Here is a 25955-nt window from a genome sequence, read left to right as displayed (position 1 = left end):
GTTGCCTAACTTCTCCAAGAGTAATTTGTATCCCTAGGATTTGAGGAGCCCAGATATCCACAAGAAACACTCTATGATCCCCCTTTATCATTCTTACTACATTCTTGAATCATCTTTCTCATTTTCTTGCTCTCAGTGTTTGATTCTATCAAGGACTATGTATGTAGGCAGATTAAGCAGAGTGTTAAAACAGCTATGAGTACAAATGCCCAGGGTGAATACAAACAGAGGAAATCTCAAAATAGAAGTTTTGTGTTTTCTTAAGACCTGTGAATTTATGATATTCTACAGTAGTTAAAGTTCTACCAGAAAAGACATCATCAAGAGGTGAGATGCTGGCCAGTATAAACCAGTCCTCCCCGTGAAGCAAGGTATCAGCCCATCCTTTGCTGTTGTCTGGTTACTACTCCAGGTATCCCTCACCTCAGTCTGGGACCAGAAGAGCAGCTTGCAGCTGTGCAATGATAGCACTGAGGCCTGAGGGTCTGATTGGAAGGTTTGAATGTGGAATTGTGATTGTGTCTATCTCAACATATAGGAATGGGCAATTGTGTTTTCACAAATAAAGGCTTTTACAGCAAAGGAACATGTGTGTGTGTGTATGAGTGTGTGTGTGTGTGTGTGTGTGTGTGTGTGTGTGTGTGTGTGTGTGTGTGTGTGTGTGCTTATGAATGTTTTTATTTTTTGTTTTTGTTTTTTTGTTTGTTTGTATTTTACAATAAATTTAACGATAAATCTCCAGAAAACAAATATTTCTTCTAGTTTTTCACTTCACAGATTTATTACCTGATCATGTGAGATATGAGTTTGGTAAGTCATGGTTTATGCTGCACTTTGGTTCAAGAAACAAAACTGAACTGTCAATCAAGTCTATACCATTGGTAGTCACTATTCAATGTTAATTGTGCCTCCTAACAGTTTACATTCTTCTATAAATTTAGAGCTACAAGTGTACTAAGCTTAGAGAAAGCTGCGGCTCTTTGGCTTTACAGTTGTAGGCATGCTCTTATCTGTCCAAACAAACAAACAAACAAACAAACAAAAGAAACACCCACTGTGTGTTCAGTCTCTCTTAATAACTTTCCTCCTTCCTCAAGTACACTGGTAAGCTACTCATCTTTCATTAATGCTATGGCCACAATAATGAGCAAACAGCTCTAAAGTTCTTCTTTTTTTATTTTTTTATTATTATTTTTTAAATTTTATTTTAAGGCGTTTTCATTAAATATTTTCTTCATTTACAATTCAAATGCTATCCCCAAAGTCCCCTATACCCTCCCCCCTGCCCTTCTCTCCAACCTGCTCACTCCCCCTTCTTGGCCCTGGCTTTCCCCTGTACTGGGGCCTATGATCTTTGCAATACCAAGGACCTCTCCTAAAGCTGTTTCTTTTATCTTTTTCTTTTTCTTTCTTTCTTTTTTTTTTTTTTTTAGATATTTTCTTTGTTTACATGTCAAAGGCTATCACAACCTCACCCGGCCCTGGTCCTCTATCAACCCTCTTAAACATCTTGGGCCTGTATATATGACAAATAAAGTTTGCAAGACCAAGGGGCCACTCTTCCCAATGATGGCTGACTGTGGGAAGACACATGTGCTGTTGCAGGGTGGTGCTGGCTACCGCTGGCCACCATGCATACATAGGCAATAAAGGTTTTTTTTCCAAGATGAGGTTTTAAGAATTAACCAAAATTAACCAATCAGATGAGAGACAAGTTAACCAATCAGATGAGAGACAAGTTAACCAATTAGATGAGAGGGAAGTTAACCAATCAGATGAGAGAGAAGTTAACCAATCAGATGTAGGCATGCAAATGAGGTGGTAAGCATAACCAAAGCACAACCAATCCAGGTGTGAGACATGCCTCTCCTAGGCCTAAATAAGCAGCACCAGTTCTAGTCTTGGGGTCACTTCACCTCTGCAATCAAGCTCTCCCAATAAATGTGTGTGGAATGATCCTGTTGCAGCATTGTTCTTGCTGGCCAGTCTGGTGCTCGCAAGAGCAGACTAGCCCATCTTCTCCTACATATGCAGCTAGAGACACGAGCTCTAGGGATACTGGTTAGTTCATATTTTTGTTCCACCCATAGGGTTGCAGACCTGTTCAGGTCCTTATGTACTTTCTCTAGCTTTACCATTGGGGGACCTGTGTTCCATCCTATAGATGACTGTGATTATCCACTTCTGTATTTGCCAGGCACTGGCATACCCTCACATGACACAGCTATATCATAGTCATGTCAGCAAAATCTTGCTGGCATATGCAATAGTGTCTGGGTTTGGTGGCTGATTATGGGATTGATCCACAGGTGGGGTAGTCTCTGAATAGTCCATCCTTTCACCTTAGCTCCAAACTTTGTCTCTATAACTCCTTTCATAGGTATTCTGTTCCCTATTCTAAGGAGGAATGAAGTATCCACACGTTGGTCTTCCCTCTTCTTGATTTTCTTGAATTTGGCAAATTGTATCTTGGGTTTTCTAAGTTTCTAGGCTAATATCCACATATCAGTGTGTGCATGTCTAATGACTTCTTTTGTAATTGGGTTACCTCATTAAGGATGATATCCTACAGATACCTCCATTTCCCAAGAATTTCATAAATCATTGTTTTTAATGGCTGAGAAGTACTCCATTGTGTAAATGTACCACATTTGTAGATCAATGGAATAGAATTGAAGACCCAGAAATGAATCCTCACACCTATGATCACTTGATCTTTGACAAGGGAGCTAAAACCGTCCATTGGAAAAAAGACAGCAGTTTCAACAATTGATGCTGGCACAACTGGCTGTTATCATGTAGAAGATCCATTTTTATCTCCTTTTACAAAGCTCAAGTCTAAGTGGATCAAAGAACTCCTCATAAAACCAGACACTGAAATTTATAGAGGAGAAAGTGGGGAAAAGCCTTGAAGATATGGGCACTGGGGAAAATTTCCTAAATACAACAGCAATGGCTTGTGCTGTAAGATCAAGAATAAACAAATGGGACCTTATCAAATTGGAAAAGCTTCTGTAAGGAAAAGGACACTGTCAATAAGACAAAAAGACCACCAACAGATGGGGAAAAGATTTTAACCAATCCTAAATCTAGTAGGGGACTAATATCCAATATATATAAAGAGCTCAAGAAGTTGGACTACAGAAATTCAAATAACCCCATTAAACATGGGGTACTTGGTTAACAAAGAATTCTCAAGTGAGGAATATCGAAGGGCTGAGAAGTACCTGAAAAAATTTTCTACATCCTTAATCATCAGGGAAATGCAAATCAAAACAACATTGAGATTCTACGTTACATTAGTTAGAATGGCTAGGATTAAAAATTCAGGTGACAGCAGATGCTCATGAGGATGTGTAGAAAGAGGAACACTCCTCAATTGCTGATGGGATTACAAGCTTGTACAACCACCCTGGAAATCAATCTGGTGGTTCCTGAGAAAACTGGACATAATACTACCAGAGGATCCAGCAATAACTCTCCGAGGCATATACCTAGAAGATGTTCCAACTGGTAATAAGGACACATGCTCCAGTATTTTCATAGCAGCCTTATTTATAATAGCCAGAAGCTGGAAAGAGCCCAGATGTCCTTCATCTACATTTCAAATGCTATCCCCAACCCCCCTATGCCCTCCCCCCCCACCCAGCTACCCAGCCCACTCACTCCTGCTCCCTTCCTGGCCCTGGCATATTCTGTACTGGGTCATATGATCTTTGCAATACCAAGGGCCTCTCCTCCCATTGATTGCCGACTAGGCCATCCTCTGCTATATATGCAACTAGAGACCCACTTGCTCACAGACTTTGCATGATGTTAGAAGAGGCAAACAATATGCAGAAATCACAAAGAAGTGTTCCCTGAGCATGTGGTTAGCCTCTGTGGTAAAGATGACACCCTCTTAGCAGAGATAAGTATGCAAGGACTCAGCACCATAAATATTTCTGTGTACAAGGTGACATAAACCTCTCAGAGGAGGGAGGAATGTCGGTTTTCTAGAGCGGCAATAGCTCAAGGCTGTAGATGTGTCAGTTTCTCACTTTTGCTCATGTACCCTCCCTATCCTGTCCTTCCACACACCTACACACTTAGAAAATATAGCCTATTTGTGTCTTAGAGAAGCTTCTGGAAACTAAAATGCTGAAAAAAATTCAATAGAAAGAAGAACCTTCTCTTGAAATCTACCAGATTCTTTCAGTTTTCCAGATTACAGTTACTCTAAACCTAAGAAGGAGGTGACCCAATCTTGATGACCACATGAAAACATAAGCTTAAAGTATCAGTCCTTTGATCATATCAATATGGTAAGCAAAGACTGGAGTGTTGCCCCCCAAAGTAATGTTTGATATTTAATGCAACTTACTATTCATTCGCCAGGTTATGATTAAAAACATTATTTGAAGCTTCAAATGGTGATTCGTACATTTAATCCCAGCACCCGGGAGAAAGAATCATTCAATCTGTGTGATTTTGAGGCCAACCTGTTCTATATGGTAAACTCCAGCCCAGATAGGGCTAAATAGTGGGGACTTGTCTCACACACAAGAAAACAAAATGCTATTTGTATATCTTATTAAACCTTCACAGCAACATATAAAGAAACAGGACTTGTGATGTACTGTGGTAAAAGAATCTGTGAATGATGGGACCTACATGAAGTCACAAGTGCCTGGTTTGGTGTTTCCACTCATGACACTCAGCTGGCAGACTTATGCTTAATGGGAACCTAAAACCAAGTACCTTTTAAGTGTCAATCATATCCATGTTCCATGCATGAATTAATGATGTATTTGGAATATAGGCCCACAGTGTACTTAAGTCAGTCAGATGACTTCTTCAGAATCTTTTCTGAGGAAAGCTGAGACAGCACAAGCATCTGTCTACACTGAGACACTGAGACCACTTTGTTCAACACTGCTGCTTCTCCACCCCACTTCCCATGTCTGCTGTGTGTATGTGTATGTGTGTGTGTGTGTGTGTGTGTGTGTGTGTGTGTGTGTGTGTGTGTCTGAAATTTATAAATAGAATGATTCCCCAAGGGTTAGGGGTTACAGACAAAAATGACTAGCTGGAGGTCTTATGGAATCATCCACGGAACTTTTATTACACTGTTGAGATGATGTAAGTCTGTCATCTGTTTCAGTGAAGGTCAGGTGCATGATAATGGCAGACTTGAGTGTCAACTCTTACATATTTGGGTTAAAGTATCAAAAACTGGAATTTGAATTGTTCCAGTGGGTAAAAGCACTACAGCATAGCCTGATGACAGAAAAAAAAAAATGTTCCAGTGAGGTCTCCGGTCTCCGTAGAAGAAAAAAACTAACCCCCAAAGTTTTCCTCTGTATACCACATGGCTTGCTTGCACTTAAGCATTCGTAAACATACACACATGAAGGAATAACGATCAATATAAAAGTTCTTCTCATACATCTAAAAAATAAACAATTTAAGGAGACAGACTCTGTTCATATAAGAAACAGGCAGGACTGTCTATTGATAAATAAATGGGTAATTTGTAAAGTATGAGAAAACATTGGAAGTTGAGTGAAAGAAAGAACTAAAGAAGCCACTGAGTAGTCATAATTTAAGGATGGCTGGAATTTAGTAATGGAAGAGAGAATCAGGGGGTCTGCTCTGACCTACTCTACTAGCAATCAGGCTTGACAGTGTATCTTCAGTTCCTCTTCTAGTCTTGAGCCATCCACATTTCCCAGTTCATGGTTAATCACTGTCTCTTGATTTAAAGAACAATTTAAATTGTTTTCAACAAAAACAAGTCAGTCAGTTGGAAAAAAATAAAATCAAATGAAAGTAAAATTTAGTGAGAGATGTAAACATATAACAAAAAGGGTGTGCTCATAGAAACAGTCTGATGAAGTCAAATAATCTTTTACCTCCTCTCTTTATTCTGTTATTATTATCATTGTTTTTGTTCCTATCATTGCCATTTGTATTATTATTGTTGCTATTATGATCACTGTGTTGTATGAGGTCAAGACTCCGTACATGCCCTACCCTGAACCATACCTTCAATCCCAGTGATGTGTCTAATGTATCCAGCATGTGAATCATCACTAAAATGTGCAACCAAACTAGCAATGTTTGCACAACAAGGGCTTTCAAAGAAGGTCTACTGATGTAAAATCCAGCTTTCACCTTAAAAGGAATAAAAGATAGTGTTTTCTGGAAACATTTTGAGAGACCATGGTTCCATGTCCCAATGTAGAAGCAGTTTCTTAAAGTTATGAAGTTTTAAATAATGTAGAAAATCATAAAGAAAGACAATTTCATTACACATTGGTGGGTACATCAGAGAGGTGATTTCAGCAAAATAGAAGATTCTATAAGTCATCAGAAGACATTCTAAACCTTCAGGTAAATGGATGTTAGTGGTCAGCTCTGTTCATAGATTTCATGAAACTTTTATCTATTAATCAGAGGATGTTAGTTCTGACAAAGGTTACTTAAAGGGCTAGAGCTAGCCTCTGGTAAGATAAATAGTCACTCTACCCATAGAATGGCATTGTCCTCACCTCTCTATACTTTAAATCAGCTGGCTGAAATACCTTCTTTCCAGGAATTCTCATTAAAAACCCAATGGCAAAATTCACAGAAGAAAAATCACCTCATCTAATCTCTAAAAATCAGTTGTGAATATTTTCATGGCAACTGGAAGATTGTAAATGAATTAGATGCCATGTAATAATCTATATTAGAGTTTTTAAAATATATTTCTCCTTGAATCCCATGACTTAATGCATAAAATATATCTCTTAGGATTTTCTAAAGTACGTTCCATGTACTTTTAAAAGTAAAAACAACAAAATACTATAAAACAACTAGAATGTTAAATAGTTGAGCATTTTCTAATTGATTTCTGTTTTATGGAAGTGATTAATAAATACATATTGCTTTAATTATCTTGAGATCATTACATATAAAATTAAGAACTGCTTACTATTTACTAGAAAAATTAATATCAGAAATATGGAGTAAATTGATGCAGAATTGTATAGCTCTAATGTAAAGACAGAAAAGAATGAGGTCAGAAGACTGTGAGTGTGACATCATCTTGTGAGAGCAAGGTACAAAAACTGTCTCCAAACAACAACAACAACAACCACAAAAACGAAACAAAAACTAAACACCAGAAGAAAACCAAAAAGAGGCCTGAGTCTGTAGCCTAGGGAAAGAGTTTTTGCTGAGGATTTCCATTTCCTTAGATTTGATATTCCAGCACCATGAAAACCCCAGCAGGAGACCACTCTGTGTGGAATGACTTGAATGTTCACAGTCTATATTACCTATGATTAAAAAGCTTGACTAGGAATGGATACAGACAATGTGGCATATTTACACAATGGAATCCTATTCAGCTAATACAAAAATGAATTTATGAAATTCCTAGGCAAATGGATGGACCTGGAGGGTATCATCCTGAGTGAAGTAACCCAATCACAAAGGAACTCACACAATATGTACTCGCTGATAAGTGGATATTAGCCCAGAAACTTAGGATACCCAAGATATAAGATACAACTTGCCAAACGCATGAAATTCAAGAAGAACGAAGACCAAAGTGTGGACACTTTACCCTTTCTTAGAAATGGGAACAAAAGACCCATGGAAGGAGTTACAGAGACAAAATTTGGAGCTGTGACGAAAGGATGGACCATCTAGTGATTGCCATATGCAGGGATCCATCCCATAATCAGCTTCCAAATGCTGACACCATTGCATACACTAGCAAGATTTTGCTGAAAGGACCCAGATATAGCTCTCTCTTGTGAGACTATGCCAGGGCCTAGCAAACACAGAAGTGGATGATCACAGTCAGCTATTGGATGGGTCACACGGCCCCCAATGGAGGAGCTAGACAAATTACCCAAGGAGCTAAAGGGAACTGCAACCCTATAGGTAGAACAACAATATGAACTAACCAGTACCCGGGAGCTCTTGTCTTTAGCTGCATATGTATCAAAAGATGGCCTAGTCGGCCATCATTGAAAAGAGAGGCCCATTGGACTTGCAAACTTTATATGCCCCAGTACAGGGGAACGCCAGGGCCAAAAAGGGAGAGTGGGTGGGTAGGGGATTGAGGGGGTGGGTATGGGGGACACTTGGGATAGCATTGAAAATGTAAACGAGGAAAATACCTAATTAAAAAAAATGTGGAGTTTAAAAAATTAAAAAAAAAAGATTAAAAAAAAAGCTTGACTAGTGTAAAGGAAGACTTTACCAGTGGAAATGTGTTCTAACGGCATTTCTAATACATAATTAGATGCAATTAGCATGAATTAAAACAAAGAAGTATTAAAAATAGAAGCATAAGAGATTTCCAGCACTAAATTAAAAAATTACGAGCATGGGATCTCCCATTCTCATGGGTTGGCAGGATCATTCTAGTAAAAATGGCTATGTGGCCAGAAGGATGCTACAGATTCAATGCAATCCCCATCAAAATTCCAACTCAATTCTTCAACAAATTAGAAAGAGTGATCTGCAAATTCACCTGGAATAACAAAAAACCTAGGATAGCAAAAACTCTTCTCAAGGATATAAGAACCTCTGGTGGAATCACCATGCCTGAACTAAAGCTGTAATACAGAGCAATTGTGATAAAAACTGCATGGTACTTGTATATCCACATACAGGTAGACCAATGGAACTGAATTGAAGACCCAGAAATGAACCCACACACCTATGGTCACTTGATTTTTGATAAGGGAGCTAAAACTATCCGGTGGAAAAAAGACAGCATTTTATACAAATGGTGCTGGCACAGCTGGCAGTTATCATGTAGAAGAATGGGAATTAATTCATTCCTATTTCCTTGTAATAAGGTCAAACCTAAGTGGATCAAGGAACTCCACATAAAACCAGAGAATATATGGGCACAGGGAAAAAATTCCTGAATAGAACAGCAAGGGCTTGAGCTGTAAGATTGAGAGTTGACAAATGGGACCTCATAAAATTGCAAAGCTTCTGTCAGGCAAAGGACACTGTCAATAAGACAAAAAGGCCACCAACAGACTGGGAAAGGATCTTTACCTATCCTAAATCAGATAGGGGACTAAGATCTAATATATATAAAGAACTGAAGAAGGTGGACTCCAGAAAATCAGATAACCCCATTAAAAAATGGGGCTCAGAGCTAAACAAAGAATTCTCACCTGAGGAATACCAAATGGCTTAGAAGCACCTGAAAAAATCTTCAGCATCATTAATCATCACGGAATGCAAATCAAAACAACCCTGAGATTCCATCTCACACCAGTCAGAATGGTAAAGAGCAAAAATTCAGTTGACAACAGATACTGGCAAGGATGTGGAGAAAGATGAACACTGCTCCATTGTTGGTGGGATTGCAAGCTTGTAAAACCAGTCTGTAAATCAGTCTGTCAGTTCCTCAGAAAACTGGACATAGTACTACTGGAGGATTCCACAATACCTCTCCTGGGCATATATCCAGAAGACGTCCCAACTGGTAAGACACATGCTCCACTATGTTCATAGCAGCCTTATTTACAATAGCCAGAAGCTAGAAATAACTCAGATGTCCCTCAAAAGAGGAATGGATACAGAAAATGTGGTACATATACACAATGGAGTACTACTCAGCTATTAAAAAAGAATGAATTTATGAAATTCCTAGGCAAATGGATTGACCTGGAGGGCATCATCCTGAGTGAGGTAACCCAATCACAAAAAAACTCACATCATATGTACTCACTGATAAGTGGATATTAGCCCAGAAACATAGAATACCCATGATACAAGATACAAAGCACATGAAACTCAAGAAGAAGGAAGACCAAAGTGTGGACACTTTGCCCCTTCTTAGAATTGGGAACAAAACACACATGGATGGAGTTACAGAGACAAAGTTTGGAGCTGAGACAAAATGGACCATCTAGAGACTTCCATATCCCGGGATCCATCCCATAATCAGCATCCAAACGCAGACACCATCGCATACACTAGCAAGATTTAGCTGAAAGGACCCTGATATAGCTGTCTCTAGTGAGACTATGCCGGGGCCAAGCAAACACAGAGGTGGATGCTCACAGTCAGCTATTGGATGGATCACAGAGCCCACAATGGAGGAGCTAAAGAAAGTACCCAAGGAGCTAAAGGGATCTGCAACCCTATATGTGGAAAACCATTAAAAACTAACCAGTAGCCCGGAGCTCATGTCTCTAGCTGCATATGTATCAAAGATGCCCTAGTTGGCCATCACTGGAAAGAGAGGCCCGTTGGTCGTGCAAACTTTATATGCCCCAGTACAGGGGAATGCCAGGGCCAAAAAGGGGGAGTGGGTGGGTAGGGGAGTGGGGGGAGAGGGTATGGGGTACTTTTGGAATAGCATTGGAAATGTAAATGAGGAAAATACCTAATAAAATATTTTTTAAAAAAATTTGGAGCACAGAATCTTCAGTCCCTCTTTTTCATATTTGATTTGCTGAGGACACATGTTTTGCTCTCTCTGGTGGAGTGCTCATCTTCTCTGTCTTCAAATATCATTTATAGATGTTTCTTTTGCAACATCTGGCCGAATATTTTGCTCCTTTAATTTGTTCTCAGACTCAGATTTCAAAAGCAATTTCCTCTTTTCGATTTGGTCAAGAGGAGGGGCAGAAAAACATGAGGTTGAGTATCACTCGGAGGAAATTTAGTTCTGCCTTTCTTCTTGGAGCCTCTTAGGGGATACAGACCAGTAAAGGCCCACATTACCCCAATTGAGGCATCCATTCTTTCTACCGGCATCACTTCAGGGTGGAGACACAGGTAAAAATAGCTGCTTTTTTTGTTTTTCTAAGAAATGATAAAATATACTCTAGAGAATTTCACGCAGTGTCACATGAGAACACGATTGCTGAGAGCCCTTTTGGCTGTGTTATATCAGGTTAAATCTGGTAGCATGTGAAAACTGTTATTCTGCACTGGTGATTTTCTTTTGGAGTATGCTGGGACTTGTATTGTGTGCTAAGAATTTAAGGTAGAGGAATCTATGGAGTTCATGACTCTTTAGTTTGGTTAAATGTTTATATATTATCCATCTGAAAGTTGTGATAATAGTATCTATATAAAATATTTCAGTGTGTAAATGTGCTTGCTACTGAATACCCAAGTTTGATCCTTGTACCTAAAAGGAAAAAGGAGAGGGAGAACTCACTTTGTAAAATGGTCTTCTGGACACATGCACATTGGCTTGAATACACCCATCCGAAGAGCACTACTAATAAATAAAAATTTGAAAAAAAATCTGTAATTGAAGGATTTTTTTTGTCAAGAAACAAGACAGTGAATCTCTTCAGAAAACTAGATAAATTAAAAAAGTAGAAAAGAAAGCTATCACACATGCAGCTTGTCTTTAATATCTGCTGGCTCTTAGCTCAGTTATTAATGTGAGGGTAATGCCAGTTACAAATGTTTACTGTTTACTAGTACATTGATATCTATCATCAGATTGTATCTTTTATGGGCATTAGATCATGTATGCTTCATACTGACAATTTCATATAACCTCCTCTTGCAACATTATGAATGAGTATGTTATATGTGACATGACTATTTAGATGGAAGGTCTTAAAATTGAAACTTTGTATTTTATTCTCTATGCTGTTTCCTGTTGCTCCCATACTCCATGGGCAAGGTCCCTTTCTACTTTTCTGGTTGTTTCAGTTACTAAAGATAACAAATCTTTTCTGAAGACTGAACCAGAAACTTCAGATAAGAGAAAATATTCAGTATTGGCTTTCTGGGCATGAATTATCACACTCAGTAGGATCTTTTTTGGTTGCATCCTCTTACCTGGTCCAACCATAGGGAGGATTGTGTAGACTGAGGCTGTGTTGAGAGGTTGGATATCTCAGCTGATTGGAGCTTCATTAGAGAGATATTTCTGTCTCTTGAGTCACCTGCACTAGTGTCTGGGAAAGTCTGATACACACACACACATATGACTGAAAGATCATTTAGCATTCATGTGTTTATCAAAATGTGTAAATAATTTTAAAGCATCATTTTTATTTATTCCTAAATCTTTGACTCTTTGTTATTTGAATAGATTGTTTAATTTTTTTTCAATGGTTTTCAGTGGTAGCACTTTTACCTACCATTTTTATGTGCTAGATATTTTGAACAAACGGGCTGTGGCATTAATACTTCTATATTTCTTATAAACTGCTGTTATCATTAGAAATAAAAACAATTTTAATGCAAGTCTGCAAAGGTTTCTCACCTGTAATGGAATTTGAGGGTTTTTGGATGATTAAGTGAGTTAGTCAAACCCCACCCTTTCTCAACCTTCTGTATCATCAGATCCAGGTACCTTTCAATAGGTTGGCATTTTAATGTTTTCTTTATAAATCACTCAAGGACATATTTTTTAAAAGAACATACTCTACGTATTCCCAAGATGAGTGAGCAGGAGGTCACTTTCCCAACTATGAGATTCCACAAGTCTTCAGGGTTGAACAGCCAGGTGAGACTTGAGGGGACTCAGAGATCTAGAAAAGCTGGCCTAAGAGGTAAGTGTTTTAAGTGTCTAAAATCACTTTTTAAAAAATGTATTTTAAATATTTAGTAGTTTGAAAATATCCTACAGGCTTTCATTGAAAAGTAAAATGTTCCATTTCATCTGGGCTTAATTATACACGAGGGTGAGAGAAGAAAATAGTATTAGTTGGAGGGTTATTATGTACAAAATTGTACAAAATTAAGTTTAAAAATAAAGCAATCAAGTTTTAAAATTAAAAATCAAACAGAAAAAAATATATATCCCTTCTACCTTTTAGATGTTTGCTGATAAGGGAATAAATCAGATGGGCTGATTAGAACAATGGTAATTGGTGAGAAAACATTTCTTGGGAAACAAGAAGTAAGAAACTATTAGGAGTTTTTTTTTTTTTTCCTTTAATCTAGTCAAGAAGAATTCTGAAAACTTCAAAACTAACATTAAAAAAAGAGTTTTTTTATGTAAAGAAATGTTCTAGAGCAACAAACTCCTAAAGAAATATAGCTTATGCATTAGAAAAAAATACTTTTCCCTGGCAGTGGTGGAGCATGCCTTTCATCCCTTTAATTGGGAGGCAGAGGTAGGTGAATTTCTGAGATTGACGCCAGCCTGGTCTACAGGGTGAGTTTCAGGACAGCCTGGCAAAACGGAGAAAACCTTTCTCAAACTCCCCCAAAAGAAACAATATTTTCATACATGAAGAAAGTGTTTTAATTGTCATAAACATCTAAACTTTAATACAGACAGACAAACTAGGGTCTGGAGAAAAGAAACAATTTTCTAGGGAAGTAAAATCCTAAGGAAATGAAGCCTATGCATTATAATCAATACTTTTACTCTTGAAGAACATGTTTTAATTGTCATAAACATCCAAATATATAACGCCGCTATGCAAAAACAGTTGTCCATCAGAAAAGGACATTTCCTCTTGAGAATGAAGTTGCAGATGCAGAGAGAGGGGATGAGAGGATTAGTCCATGTAGGAAAAAGTAAACCCCATGGGGAGTTCCTGAAAAAAAATCAAAGAATAATTTTGTTTCTTACTGAAATTGAGAAAATCTCAATTTCTATTCTTTTTATTTACTCTATACACATTGACAGAGCTGTACTCCAAGCTGCAATTTTTATCTTTTTTTTTATTAATGGAAGTCACAGGCATGTGTTTCATATTCCCAACACCTTAGATACACCCACATATTTAGTATTATATGGAGCAATTTTGAACTTGCAGGAAAAAGGTGATTCTTGAATTATCGGCACTTTCACGGATGGTGATGCATACAGATCATGTCTAGAACAACTGTGGTTCCCTACCATTTCTCAAAAAGATCCATCCCTCTTTCCTTCCTCCCCATCCTCAGTTATCTCTCTTGGTAGGCTGCATGCCTCAGCTTGATACCTTGTACTTGGATAGTACCTATGCCTTGAATGCCATCTGTAGATTGCACTTTTTTTCTCTATAGAACTGGGTGAGGGCACATGCCTGTCATCTAGCTCCTTCTAATCTGAGTCAGGAGGATTCACTGTGTAAGGCTCAGGCCTTGTTCAAAATTTTGTGAACACCTTTAAGATTTCTAAAATCCTTACATTTTAGGTAGAAATCTACAATCTTGAGGGTACATTTTCAGTCAGTTCATATCATAGACTTGTGCAAAGATTTCCCTTGTTTCCATGCTACACAAATTGTAATTAGTATTGAGATCTACTCTATTAATAGAGATTTTTATTGTTTTGTTTTACTGATTTAAGTGTGTTCAGTCCCTTGGCAGCTCATTGTGATAGCTCTTGGAATCCTCTGTTCCCTTCGGCTGGTAATTGTTGCAGTGTTTGTGACAAAGTGTAAGTAACTGAGATGCACCTTCTTTGAGCTTCCACCTAGAGAATAGCTTTAGACATGAACTACGCAGTTAAACATGCTGTACATTGTTCTGTCTATAATCAGGAGGGGATGAGTCAGAATCTCTGGAGTTATGATATTTTTTCCTGAAAAACTGCAATGTTCTCTTCTTTTCATACTTAATCTATTAGCTCTGGGACTGTTGACAGTTCCCCCTTTCAGTCTCATTTTTGGTCATGTTCCTTCTGAGGACTTGATGATCATTTAATTTCTCAGCTCAGATGATTAAGATTCTAAAATAAACATTTTTTTGAGAAACACCTGTGCAAAGAATCAATGACCTTCTTTTTCTATTTCTTCAAAGTGTATTTTATGCATACGTAAAAAGATTTAATCTGACAGAGACATTAAGGTAAGTTTAATTGGATTTCTCTATATTAACAAAGGGAATCACTTTCAGGCTATGCCAAAACATAACTATGTATGTGAATATATTACAAACCATATGCTCAAAGAAGAATTGTGCCATTTTTAACGTGAGTTTTTGTTTGTTTGTTTTTGTGTGTGTGTGTGTTTTTTGTTTTGTTTTGTTTTTTGTCTTTTTGTCTTTTTGGTTTTTTTCTTTTTAGTTCACATTTTCATAGTTTGCTAAATATTCACCGATTATTTTACTTAGGTAATTATCTGCAAATTTGTGCTGTAAAATTGAAGTGAATGGAAGTTACTTCCACCATAATTTTTTCAGCTCTGTTAATTTATTTTACAGTAAACTTAACTTAGAGAAAATTGAAGTATCTCTTTCTATAATGAGTTAATTGAAGTAATAATTTATAAATGTTAACTACCAAGGAAATATTGATATGTGTTGGCTCTCCACGTGAAGCCTATTCTCTAACCTTAAATATTGATATGCATTTCTAATAAGCATTTTGATTTTATATCTGTGATTAATTTAGTTTTTCAGTATAGTCAACACAAACAAGAAATCAATGAAACTCTCAACCACCGCCATAACTGCAGCAACATGCAAAGGGATTTCAACTTAAAGGAAGAAATGTTGACAAATAAGTCTATAGATTGTAGGCCAAGCTATGAACTTCTGGAATACATCAAAAGAGAACAGGAGAGATGGGACAGTGAAACCAAGAGTGTTTCAGATTCTTCACGAGACACAGGTATGTAGCAGAGGAATACCATGAGTACAGAATTGCATTATTATCTATTATTTCTTCTCTGGAAGATTTGAAGTACATCCAGCAGCTTCAGATGTTTGTGATCTGTGGGTTAATCATTTGGGGGTCCCTTACTTCATGTTTTGACATGAAAACTCAGAAATCCATATTTGGATTAGGAGAATCTTATAATTTCTAGAAGGAAAGTTCTCTTTGGCACTCCTACTGCCTGCTAGGGACAGAATTACAAATCAGTACCCTTGAGGATTTTGATTGTTTTGGTCTACAGGATAATCTGAGTCTTGAACTTTATTGCTGACAGAACATGGAAGTTTTTAGTAAGAGTGTACTTATAAACTTTTTATGCTAATGTGGACTTAGAGCATTTAGATAGATGCAGTTAAAAGTAGCATTTTTTGTTTGTGTAAGTGTGTTTTCTATTTGACATTATTTTGAGAGAGCTGGATTGTTTGTAAAAAGGGACCCTCCCTGTAGCAGACAAGGGAGTTTCACCATTGTGTGTAAATGTTGCAATTCTGTCAGTGTCACGGTGAATGAGGCTGGGAAAATGAAAAGATCAAGAGTCACAGGGAACCTGTCTTAAACTTTCATGTGATTTTTCATTTTTACTGACACAGTTTATAAATCATCACCAACTATTTTTTCAAGATTTGTAACAAAGAGCTCTTATATACAATCTCACCACTCTGTGGCAATAGAATGTGATGATTCTCATTATTTCCGGATTAATAGATTTAAAACTGTTACATTATACAAGAAGAAGGAAGACCAAAATGTGGATATTTCGTTCCTTCTTAGAATGGGGACCAAAATACCCATGAAAGATGTTACAGAGACAAAGTTCACAGCTGAGACAGTAGAAAGGACCATCCATAGACTGCCCCACCTGGGGATCCATTCCATATACAACTACCAAACCCAGACAATATTGCATATGCCAGCAAGATTTTGCTGACAGGACCCTGATATAGCTCTCTCTTGTGAGGCTATGCCAGTGCCTGGCAAATACAGAAGTGGATGCTCATAGTCATCTATTGGATGGAACACAGTTCCCCTAATGAAGGAGCTAGAGAAAGTAACCAAGGAGAAAAAGGAGTCAGGAACCCTATAGGAGGATCAACAATATGAACTAACCAGTACCCCACAAAACTGTGTATCTAGCTGCATATGTAGAAGAGGATGGCCTAGTTGGCCATCTATGGGAGGAGAGGCCCTTGATCTTGCGAAGATAATATGCCCCAAAACAGGGGAATGCCAGGGCCAGGAAGCAGTGGGTGAGTTGGGAAGCAGGGAGGGGGAAGGGTATAAGGGACTTTGGTAATTATATTTGAAATGTAAATGAAGAAAATATCTAATAAAAAGATGTAAAAATGAATAAATTACAATTTGTGACAGGAAACAAACAAAGAAAAAAGCTCCAAATCAATCTTTGTAGTATTCCAAACTATAGAAGAGACGTTGTGCCATTACTTTAAAATAACTTAATTAGCTGTCTAGGACAGCATAATGTTGTAATTCCTATGATTCTGAGTTTGAGGGAGGAGGATTATAACTTAAGTAATATAAGGTCATCCCAGAAATTTCAAGTCCAGCCTGAGCTACACATTGGTACCTCTTCACAGAAAAGTATTGGTAGGAAATAAACTTACCTAATAGAGCATGGACATTCCCAGCAACTATCTAAATAAAACATTCATATTGAGAGGATCTTGCAAAACAAACTGCACACATTTTCATGTATTCGATTTTAAACATTTGCACATGTGGGCACAACACTGATGGAATCAGCATAATCAAGAGAACAGACTTTCAACACCAAAACCTCTCTTGTTTCTCTCTTTCTTTCTCTCTCTCTCTCTCTCTCTCTCTCTCTCTCTCTCTCTCTCTCTCTCTCTCTCTCTCTCTTTCTCTCTCTCTCTTTGGTTTTTTGAGACAGGGTTTCTCTGTGTAGCCTTAGCTGTACTGGAACTCACTTTCTCGACCAGGCTGGCCCGAACTCAGAAATCTGCCTGCCTGTGCCTCCAAAGGGCTTAGAATAAAGGCATTTGCCACCCCACCCGGCATTTGATGTCTCTTATTTCTGTTAAGGTAATATCACTTATCACAGATCTTGGCACAATGCTAAGGGCATACAAGTGTATAGACAAGTGTGGGCCCAATACATTACTGCATATCTAGAATTCTGTCAGCAGTTTAACTGCCTCTGAGTAGCAAGTGCTCATTGTCTGCCTCTGGCCCCTGGTATCTCACAAGCCTCTGCTCCATAGAACTAGGCTTTTTAAAAATCCTGATCTTCATAGAATCATTTTGTGTGGTCCTATGCCCGGTGTGTTTCACTTTCCAAACCATCCTCAAGTGATGTTTGTCACATAGGTCAGCATCTTGCTTTTGGGTTTGTTGTGAGACATGTTATTCTCTAGCCCAGGATGACTTGGAACACACAATGTAGAGAAGACTGACATGAAAGTCATTGTTTAGGAAAGGAAGGCCTCAAACTGTTAGTGATCTTCCTGTCTTTCTCTTTGGAGTTCTCATGTCATAGGCATAAATCATCCTGTCAAGCTGATTCATTTTCCATTAAAGGATAAACAACATTTTTTGTGTGTATGTGCATCATTTTCTCTATTGATTCATCCATGATTGACATGGGAAATATTTCTAGATCTGTAGTTGTATTAACAATGTTGCATAGATCATGGATGTGCAGGGGAGTTTGGGCATTATGGAATTTCACTTTCTGATGACTATGAGATTTTACTGCCTTTTTAAAAAAAGCACAGGCTAACAAATATATTCTGATGATAACACAATACCAGAAAATAGAAAGGTTAACCATTTACCTTCTCTGTTGTAGGCAGAGGTGTTAAATACTGGTTCTGCTATGGTACTAAATGTTATTATTTCATCATGAATAAAACTACATGGAGTGGATGTAAAGCGAACTGCCAGCATTACAGCGTTCCCATTGTGAAGATAGAAGATGAAGATGAACTGGTACTGTGGAGGCTTACTTGCCCCTTATTTTCTTAGATTCTGTCACTAACCCTGAATAATGAGGTACCAGATACATTTTTTTTTCATTTGTAAATGATTTTTCCTATAATGTGAACTGTGGGACACAAGTCTGTTAAGTGCAGAATCATTACTACAAAGACATATGTATCTTTCAGTCTCCTCCCTTTTTCAGGAGTGTACAAGAGAATCCTTCAGAAAGCATTTCTTTCCCAGATGAAGTTTAATATTTGGTATAGCATATCCAGTTACTGACAGTCATTTATCTCCATATAGTGCCAAGTAAACTCCTGTTTTTAGGATTTGCTCTTTGGAACCTAGAAATGAGGCTGCCTGAGATAAGTAATCAGATGACAACAGGGAAAGCAGTTGTGCTCTGGTCCTGTCTGCAAAATGAGATGATATGAGAAATGTAGAATTAAATGGTTGACCAGTTAACTCCATAGTGATTTCCACTGAAACTGTTCACAATACTTACTGCATATTATTTTTCTGTCCTGTAAAAAAGATATTCATTTTAGTAATGACGATTTAAAATAAAATAAAGTTTCCACGATTCTGTCATTCCCTCTTTAAATTATTGCTTATGAAATCTTTTCAAATATGAAGACTAGATTTTTCTAGAAAAATAATTGCAGGATCACTTTGCAAATTTTGTTATTCATAATATGGTATGATATTTATACATTAAGTTAATGGTGTTTAAATGACATTCTAAATGGATATTGATGTCAAAATTAGTGTAATTTTCCTTTTGATATAGGAAACATAACCAATTTTTAAAATTTATTATTATTATTATCAGCAGCAGCCTTAGTAGTAGTAGTAGATGAGTAGTAGCAGTAGTAGTACAGTAGTAGTAGTAGTAGTAGTAGTAGTAGTAGTAGTACTAGTAGTAGTACTAGTAGTATAGTAGTAGTTTATTTATTCATTTTAAATCCTGATCCATAATCCAGGCCTAACAACCCTTCTCCTCTGATTGGATGGGGGCCCCTAGGTATCCCCACAACCAAGGACAATATATTTCCATGAGGTTAGGTGAATGTGCTCCCACTGAAGCTAGACAAGACAGCCCAGTTACAAGAACTTAATCCATGTACAGGCAACACTCTTTGGGATAGTGCCTACTCCACTGGTTCATAACTTACACTGAAGGCCAAACTGCACACAAGCAGGTAGGGTGAGTTCCTACCCCATGTATTTTTTTTTTGTGGTTCCATTTCTGAGAACCCCAAGGATCTTGGTTAGTTGATACTCTTGGTCTTATTATGGAGATCCTATTCCATTCAGAGCCTACAATCCTTCCACTTGTTCTCCCCTAAGAGTCCTCAAGATCCATTCACTGTTTGGCTATGGTTGTTTGTGTATGTACGACTCAGATTGTGAACAAAGCTTCACAGAAGACAGCAATGCTAGATTCCTGTTTGCAAGCATAGCTGTGTATCATTAGTTGGGTCAGGTATAGATGATTCTCCATGTGATGTGACTCAAGTTAAGCTGGTTATTGGTTGTTTATTCCCTTAGACTTTCATCCAATCCCAATCCCTGTATTTCTTGTAGAAGGGGTAAGTTTAGGAAGGAAGTTTTGCGGGTATGTTGTTTCCCTGTCACTCCTCAGGAATTCTTTATTGGCCACAGAAGGCAGCCTACCCAGGTTATATAGAGATACAGCTAAGGACACCCCCATTGACTCTTGTGTACTTTCCCTATCACTAATATCCATCTTTTCTGGGAGATGTCCCCATCCACCCCCTATCATTTTCATATTTCCATTCATTCTCATTCCCATCAGGCCATCATCTCTCCCTGAAGCACAGCAGGTTCTGAACCGTAATTGATCCCTTGGACTAATTTTTCACTCAGTTCCCTGCCTCCATCTACCTTCTATGATTATTCCATTCCTGATTCCAATTGAGACTCAAGCATTCTTACTTATGGCATTCTTTTATCCAGCCACTGGGTTCTGTGGAGGGTATCATTTACACTTGGATTTTATGTATAGTATCAACTGATAAGTGAAGACATACTATGAATGTCATTTTAGGATTTGGTTACCTCATTTAGGATGATATTCTTAAGTTCCATCAATTTGCCTTCAAAATTCATGATGATTTTTTCATAGCTAAAGAGTACTCCATTGCATAGATGTAGCAAATTTTCTTTATCCATTTTTCAGTGAAGGGACATCTAAGATGTTTCCAATTTCTGGGTGTTATGAATAAAACTGTTATGAACATATCTGACAATGAGTCTTTTTGGGATGGTGGAGGATCTTTGAGTATATGCCCTGGAGTAGTATAACTGTTTCTTGAGATAGAACTTTGCCAGTATCCTAAGAAACCACCAAATTGATTTCGACAAGTGTTCCCCCATCATCACTGTAGTAGTGTTCCCCTTTCAATCATATCCTTGTCAGCATGTGCTATCATTAACTTTTTTAACTTAGCCATTCCTATTAGGGTAAGACATGATCTCAGGTTTGTTTTGACTAGCATTTCCCTAGTGGCTAAGAACTTTGAATGTTTCTTAATGTGCTTCTTGGGCATTCAATATTTCTCTGTTGAGTATTCTCTGCTTAGCTCACAAATTTTAGATGCAATAGAAGGAATCTATGCATCAGTCAAAAAATGATAAATCTAAAAAATTCCAGCCTTAAGTAGGAATATTGTGAGTTCAAGAGCAGCCTTGTTTAAATTCTGAGACTCAGTAATACACACAGTCCCAAATCAAATCATGAACCGAGGACACTTGAAGTTTTTATTTTAAATAGTTTATTGAACTGACCTCAATTTGATATAAATAGGAAGTCAATTTAGAAAATGAATATGATGAGACTGAGTGGTGGGAGGATAGGACAGCAGAGAGTGAGATATGGGTGGTGGGAACTCTTCCTACTTGTTCTCTCATCCAACATACAGAAATTTCATGATAGGCTATATTGTTTCCTATACAGAAATTCCTTCAACGCCATGTTATTCTAGAGAGTTACTGGATTGGATTGTCATATGATAAGAAAAAAAAGGAATGGGCATGGATTCACAATGGCCAATCTAAACTGTGAGTTTCTGATCCCTTCAGATTCTAACCCTCCCTTGGGGATTGAGAGGGTCATCTGAAAAGGCTTTTCTCCATTTCTCATGGTTTTCCCAATTTTCTATGGAGCTCAGAAGTAAGGACAAGTTGTATAAGGCAGTTCCTGATCAAGTGTTACAAAAGGAAGATATATAGTTGAGGAGATGACCAAAAGTGCCTTAGTATTGCATACATCTAAGGATGGTGTGTTCTAACATGGGAAGGGCACTAGACCGTCAACAACTTAAGATGGTGTAATGTGAGGAAATGGTCATGACAGATACAATGAGTCTGAGTATAACAGATATTCATTTAACATTTTTATTGTTGTTAGCTTATATTATTTTCAGTTACTTATAAATATAAGTACATGTTTATATATACATACATATGAATGCTTTCCTTCCATTTAAAGGTGTGTTGTGTGAATCTCAAGTTTATTTTTTATCTACAATCTGGTAGAAATCTGTTTACTGATTAACTTTCTTAATAATATGACTTTTTCTTTAGTACCATATATACATCAAATAATATATGAACATATCTGCCCCTGCTGCTACTCAAATCTCTAACATCTCACATGATAACTTCCTGCCTTGCTAATCAACAGTCCACAGGTGCATGGTTGTAGGCCATGCACTGGAACCAGAAAATCCAACAATAGCCACACACTCAATAAAGAAGTGAATCTCACTTTTTCAGCAGCTGTCACCTAATAATGGTTTCTAAAATGAACTAAACTTTAAAAAAAAAATCTTGTCTAGAAGTCTAGAAGGCAGAATTTCACAAAGCCTTCCTTCTTCTCTGGTGCTACCTTTTTTATTTTCTCTTCCCTGCTATTCCCTGAGACTTGTTGGTGGTATGGAAAGGAAGAAGTTGATATAGATGTCTCCTTTAGGGCTCAGCACATAAACACTTCTCCAAAGCAGTTTGGCAAATTCTGACACACTGCATGGCCTCTGCCTCACCGAATAAAGAAGCTTCTCTGATGGACATTGAGAGCATTACAGGTCTAGGCTATAGTTGTAAATGTTAACCACTGCTCACTTAGCAGAGAGATTATAGCAAGTTTGAACGTGGGGCATTTGACCTTCCCAATATTGGATTTCTGATTTAGATTACAATTCAAGCATGCTTGCCTCCCATGGTAAAGGCCTCATATCCAATAAGAATACATTTATTGATCCTAAAATAGGTCTTGTCTAGCAGGTCACCATTGTAGCATACAAGGTCCAGTGCAGGATAGGACTACTCATACCTTTTCTCCCCTAAAAGCTTTAGATAACCTACTAACCCCTTGAAAGCCTGCCTAGGGGAAGGTATTTCCATATTGGTTTGTAATTGAATTCTTGGGTCCTGATGTCAAAATGAGGAGTATTTTCAGAAACAAGGCCTTATCACATATTTATGAAACCCAAGGGCAGGTGCAATAGCCTGTGCTGTTTGGGAGAACTCTGTCATCTACCTGACCAGGCAGTAATTTCTCTGTAGGTATCCTTTGCCCTGTACTTTGGTGTCTCTTTAAAAACTAATATCGTCTGTAATTGTAACACTTTTCTAAATTTTGATTCTCATATTAGTTACATTTTTATAGAAAATGTACCTTTTATAGTTAAATTTTATATTTTGATCTGTTTCCCTTCATACTGAATATGCCTTACTGTTCCCTACCTTACTACAGACTCAACATCATGTTATTTCTATCTCTGCAAAAAAAAAAACAAAAAACAAAAAACAAAAACAAAAAAAAACAAACGAAAAAAAACAAAAGGAATATAAAATCAAGCAAGTAAAAACAAAATCAAAATCACAATAAGACAAAATTTACCCATCCAAAACAAACAAGCATACATGTAAAAAATTACACACACACACTCACACACACACACACACACACACACACACACACACACACACACACACACACAAGACTCTAAACCTCCAAAGAAATATGGAGTCTGTTTTGTCTTTGTCAACTATAAGCTTACTAAGTAGTGGTTTTCCTTAAAGCCTATATACACACTTAGTTTAAGTTTTCACATCCTTTATTCTTTCCCATTACCTATTTTCCAGTTCACAATCTTCCTTTGTCTTTGAACACTCAGAATCCAAAACATATATTTTTCATCTTATCTGATTATTTCTTTTTTTCACCATTCCTAAATTTGATGAATATGAATATTCTATTTTTCTTCATCCTAAATCCAAAATTCCAAAATGTTTTATTTTGCTAACGACTCATCCTTTGGCAGTTCCATGTGGTTTCAGTGGATTTCACACTCTTTCTCTCATGTGACAGAGTCTCATTAACCCAGGATAGCCTCAAACTACCTCTGTATTGAAGGTTAACCTTGAACTGTGATCCATCTACCGTCATCTCCTCACAACTGGGATGATGGATTGTGTCCCACAATGCCTGGCCGGATTTATTATTGAGGATCTTTGTTTTGAGTACATTCCTTAGTTCTGCTTTTTAGGAAAAACTAGCAAGAGTGTTTCCCTGACCATCTGAGATTTGTCCAATTCCTCCTAACACCTCAACTTGAGGAGAAATCTCATTTCTGTTGATTTATACAAGATAATCTTAATTATCAATTATTAAATAATTACCTTTTTACTTCATTTTGCTATGTAGCCCATGTGTTCCAGAATGCACAGTGCTCCTGTTTTTGTGGTAATTTGTCTGTGTTATAATTTACTTTTTTATTTAGCTGACTTTTTTTTTAACAGAAAGATAGTTATGGTCCCTAAAATATCATCCTGCAGAAATTAGAGTTCTGTTGCAGACAGGGAATTCAGTAGATTACTATGTGTCTGTGAAGACCCGTTAGCTATGGTGTGCTTAGGAATAAAGGGAAACAATGCAAAAATATTAGTTACAAGCACTCATCTGTGACTATATTTCAAATATGCCCTTTCTCCTTAAAACACAAACCTATAAAACCTTGTTTTGTATGCCAAACACATCTGCTTTACTATCGTCCTAGCATTCTTATTGACAAAATATAAATGGGAAAGCAATTCTTTGAAAATATTGAAAATCAGATTTAAACACTGATTAAACACTTGTGAGTGTGAAAATTGATATAGAGTTTTGGTGTGATAAGAGACCATTTCTTTATAATGAACTTAGAAGAAAATACTTTCATGATGAACTTAGGCTAAACTTAGGCTATATATTCTGTATACTTTGGCCAATAGAATTTTTTAAATCATGATTTTTTTCAGTGAATGTTCAAAATTTACTAGTTGCCCACTTTTGTCTTTGCTCTTCAGTGACATGAAAATAAAGAAAATGAACTTTACGTCTAGAGGATGTGTATTTTTATCTAAAGCAAGAATAGAAGATACTGACTGTAATACTCCCTACTACTGTATTTGTGGGAAGAAACTGGATAAATTCCCTGATTAACTTTCCAACCAGAGTTAAAGGTAAAAATGGAATGTGTTGATCCTTATTCATTTCTTGTAATAATTCATGACTCCAACAAACAAGTATTTTGATTACAGAACATAGTCTGCTGTGAAGAGAAACAAAGCTGCAAGAACATTGGGACTGTCCTCTCCTATCTATCTTGACAGAACAGAGGTCATTTTTCTATCCTGTTGGAGAGAGGACAAATCTACTCAGGTGAATGGGCATGCTTTGCCCTAAAGCCTTCAGAATTGTGTTCTTTCTGATTTCTTAAACTCCCATAAAACTGAATAAAGAGTCCCCCCTAAAATAACAGCCTGAATTTCCATTAATGTTATAACAAATTGTTTTTGTTTGTTTGTTCATTTGCTTGTTTGTTTGTCTGAGACAGGGTTGCTATGTGTAGCCCTGACTGTCCTAGAAATCTCTTTGAAGACCAGGCTGGCCTCAAACTCTGAAATCTGCCTGTCTCTGCCTCCCAAGTGCTGGGATCAAAGGCATGTGCCACCACTGCCAGGCAAGACAAACTGTCTTGTTTGGGCCTGGAGGGCATCATCCTGAGTGACGTAGCCCAATCACAAAAGAACTCAACTGAAATGTACTCACTGATAAGTGGACATTAGCCCAGAAACATAGTATAGCGAGATATAAGGTACAATATGTAAAACATATGAAACTGAAGAAGAACGAAGACCAAAGTGTGGACACTTTGCTTATTCTTAGAATTGGAAACAATCACCCATGGAAGGAGTTACAGAGACAAAGTTTGGAGCTGAGACAAAAGGATGGTCCATCTAGAGAATGCCATATCCAGGGATCCATCACATAATTAGCCTCCAAGCGATGACACCATTACATACACTAGCAAGCCTTTGTTGTAAGGACGGTGATATAGCTGTCCCTTGT

The 25955-nt window shown here is 37.4% G+C and overlaps 1 protein-coding gene across 2 annotated transcripts; it reads left to right on the top strand.

The window, feature by feature from the left end:
- The first annotated feature begins 10683 nt into the window (after positions 1–10683).
- Klra8 (killer cell lectin-like receptor, subfamily A, member 8) lies at positions 10684–25356 on the top strand. Of its 2 annotated transcripts, none has more exons than NM_001101620.1 (8): positions 10684–10788; positions 12382–12533; positions 14270–14359; positions 15314–15532; positions 18405–18544; positions 21516–21619; positions 24911–25066; positions 25145–25356. In NM_001101620.1, the coding sequence occupies exons 2-7, from the start codon at positions 12422–12424 to the stop codon at positions 25044–25046; spliced, it is 801 nt and encodes a 266-aa protein (NP_001095090.1). In that variant the 5' UTR covers positions 10684–10788; positions 12382–12421; the 3' UTR covers positions 25047–25066; positions 25145–25356. The 2 variants fall into 2 exon arrangements, with proteins under 2 accessions (NP_001095090.1, NP_034780.1); NM_010650.3 differs by having other exon boundaries at positions 10747–10788; positions 14279–14359; positions 25145–25355.
- The last annotated feature ends 599 nt before the right edge of the window (positions 25357–25955 follow it).

Source organism: Mus musculus, chromosome 6 (assembly GCF_000001635.26).
Source record: "Mus musculus strain C57BL/6J chromosome 6, GRCm38.p6 C57BL/6J".
NCBI lineage: Eukaryota > Metazoa > Chordata > Mammalia > Rodentia > Muridae > Mus > Mus musculus.
Note: the sequence above shows the minus strand (reverse complement) of the source record. Positions and strands in the feature narration are given on the sequence as shown.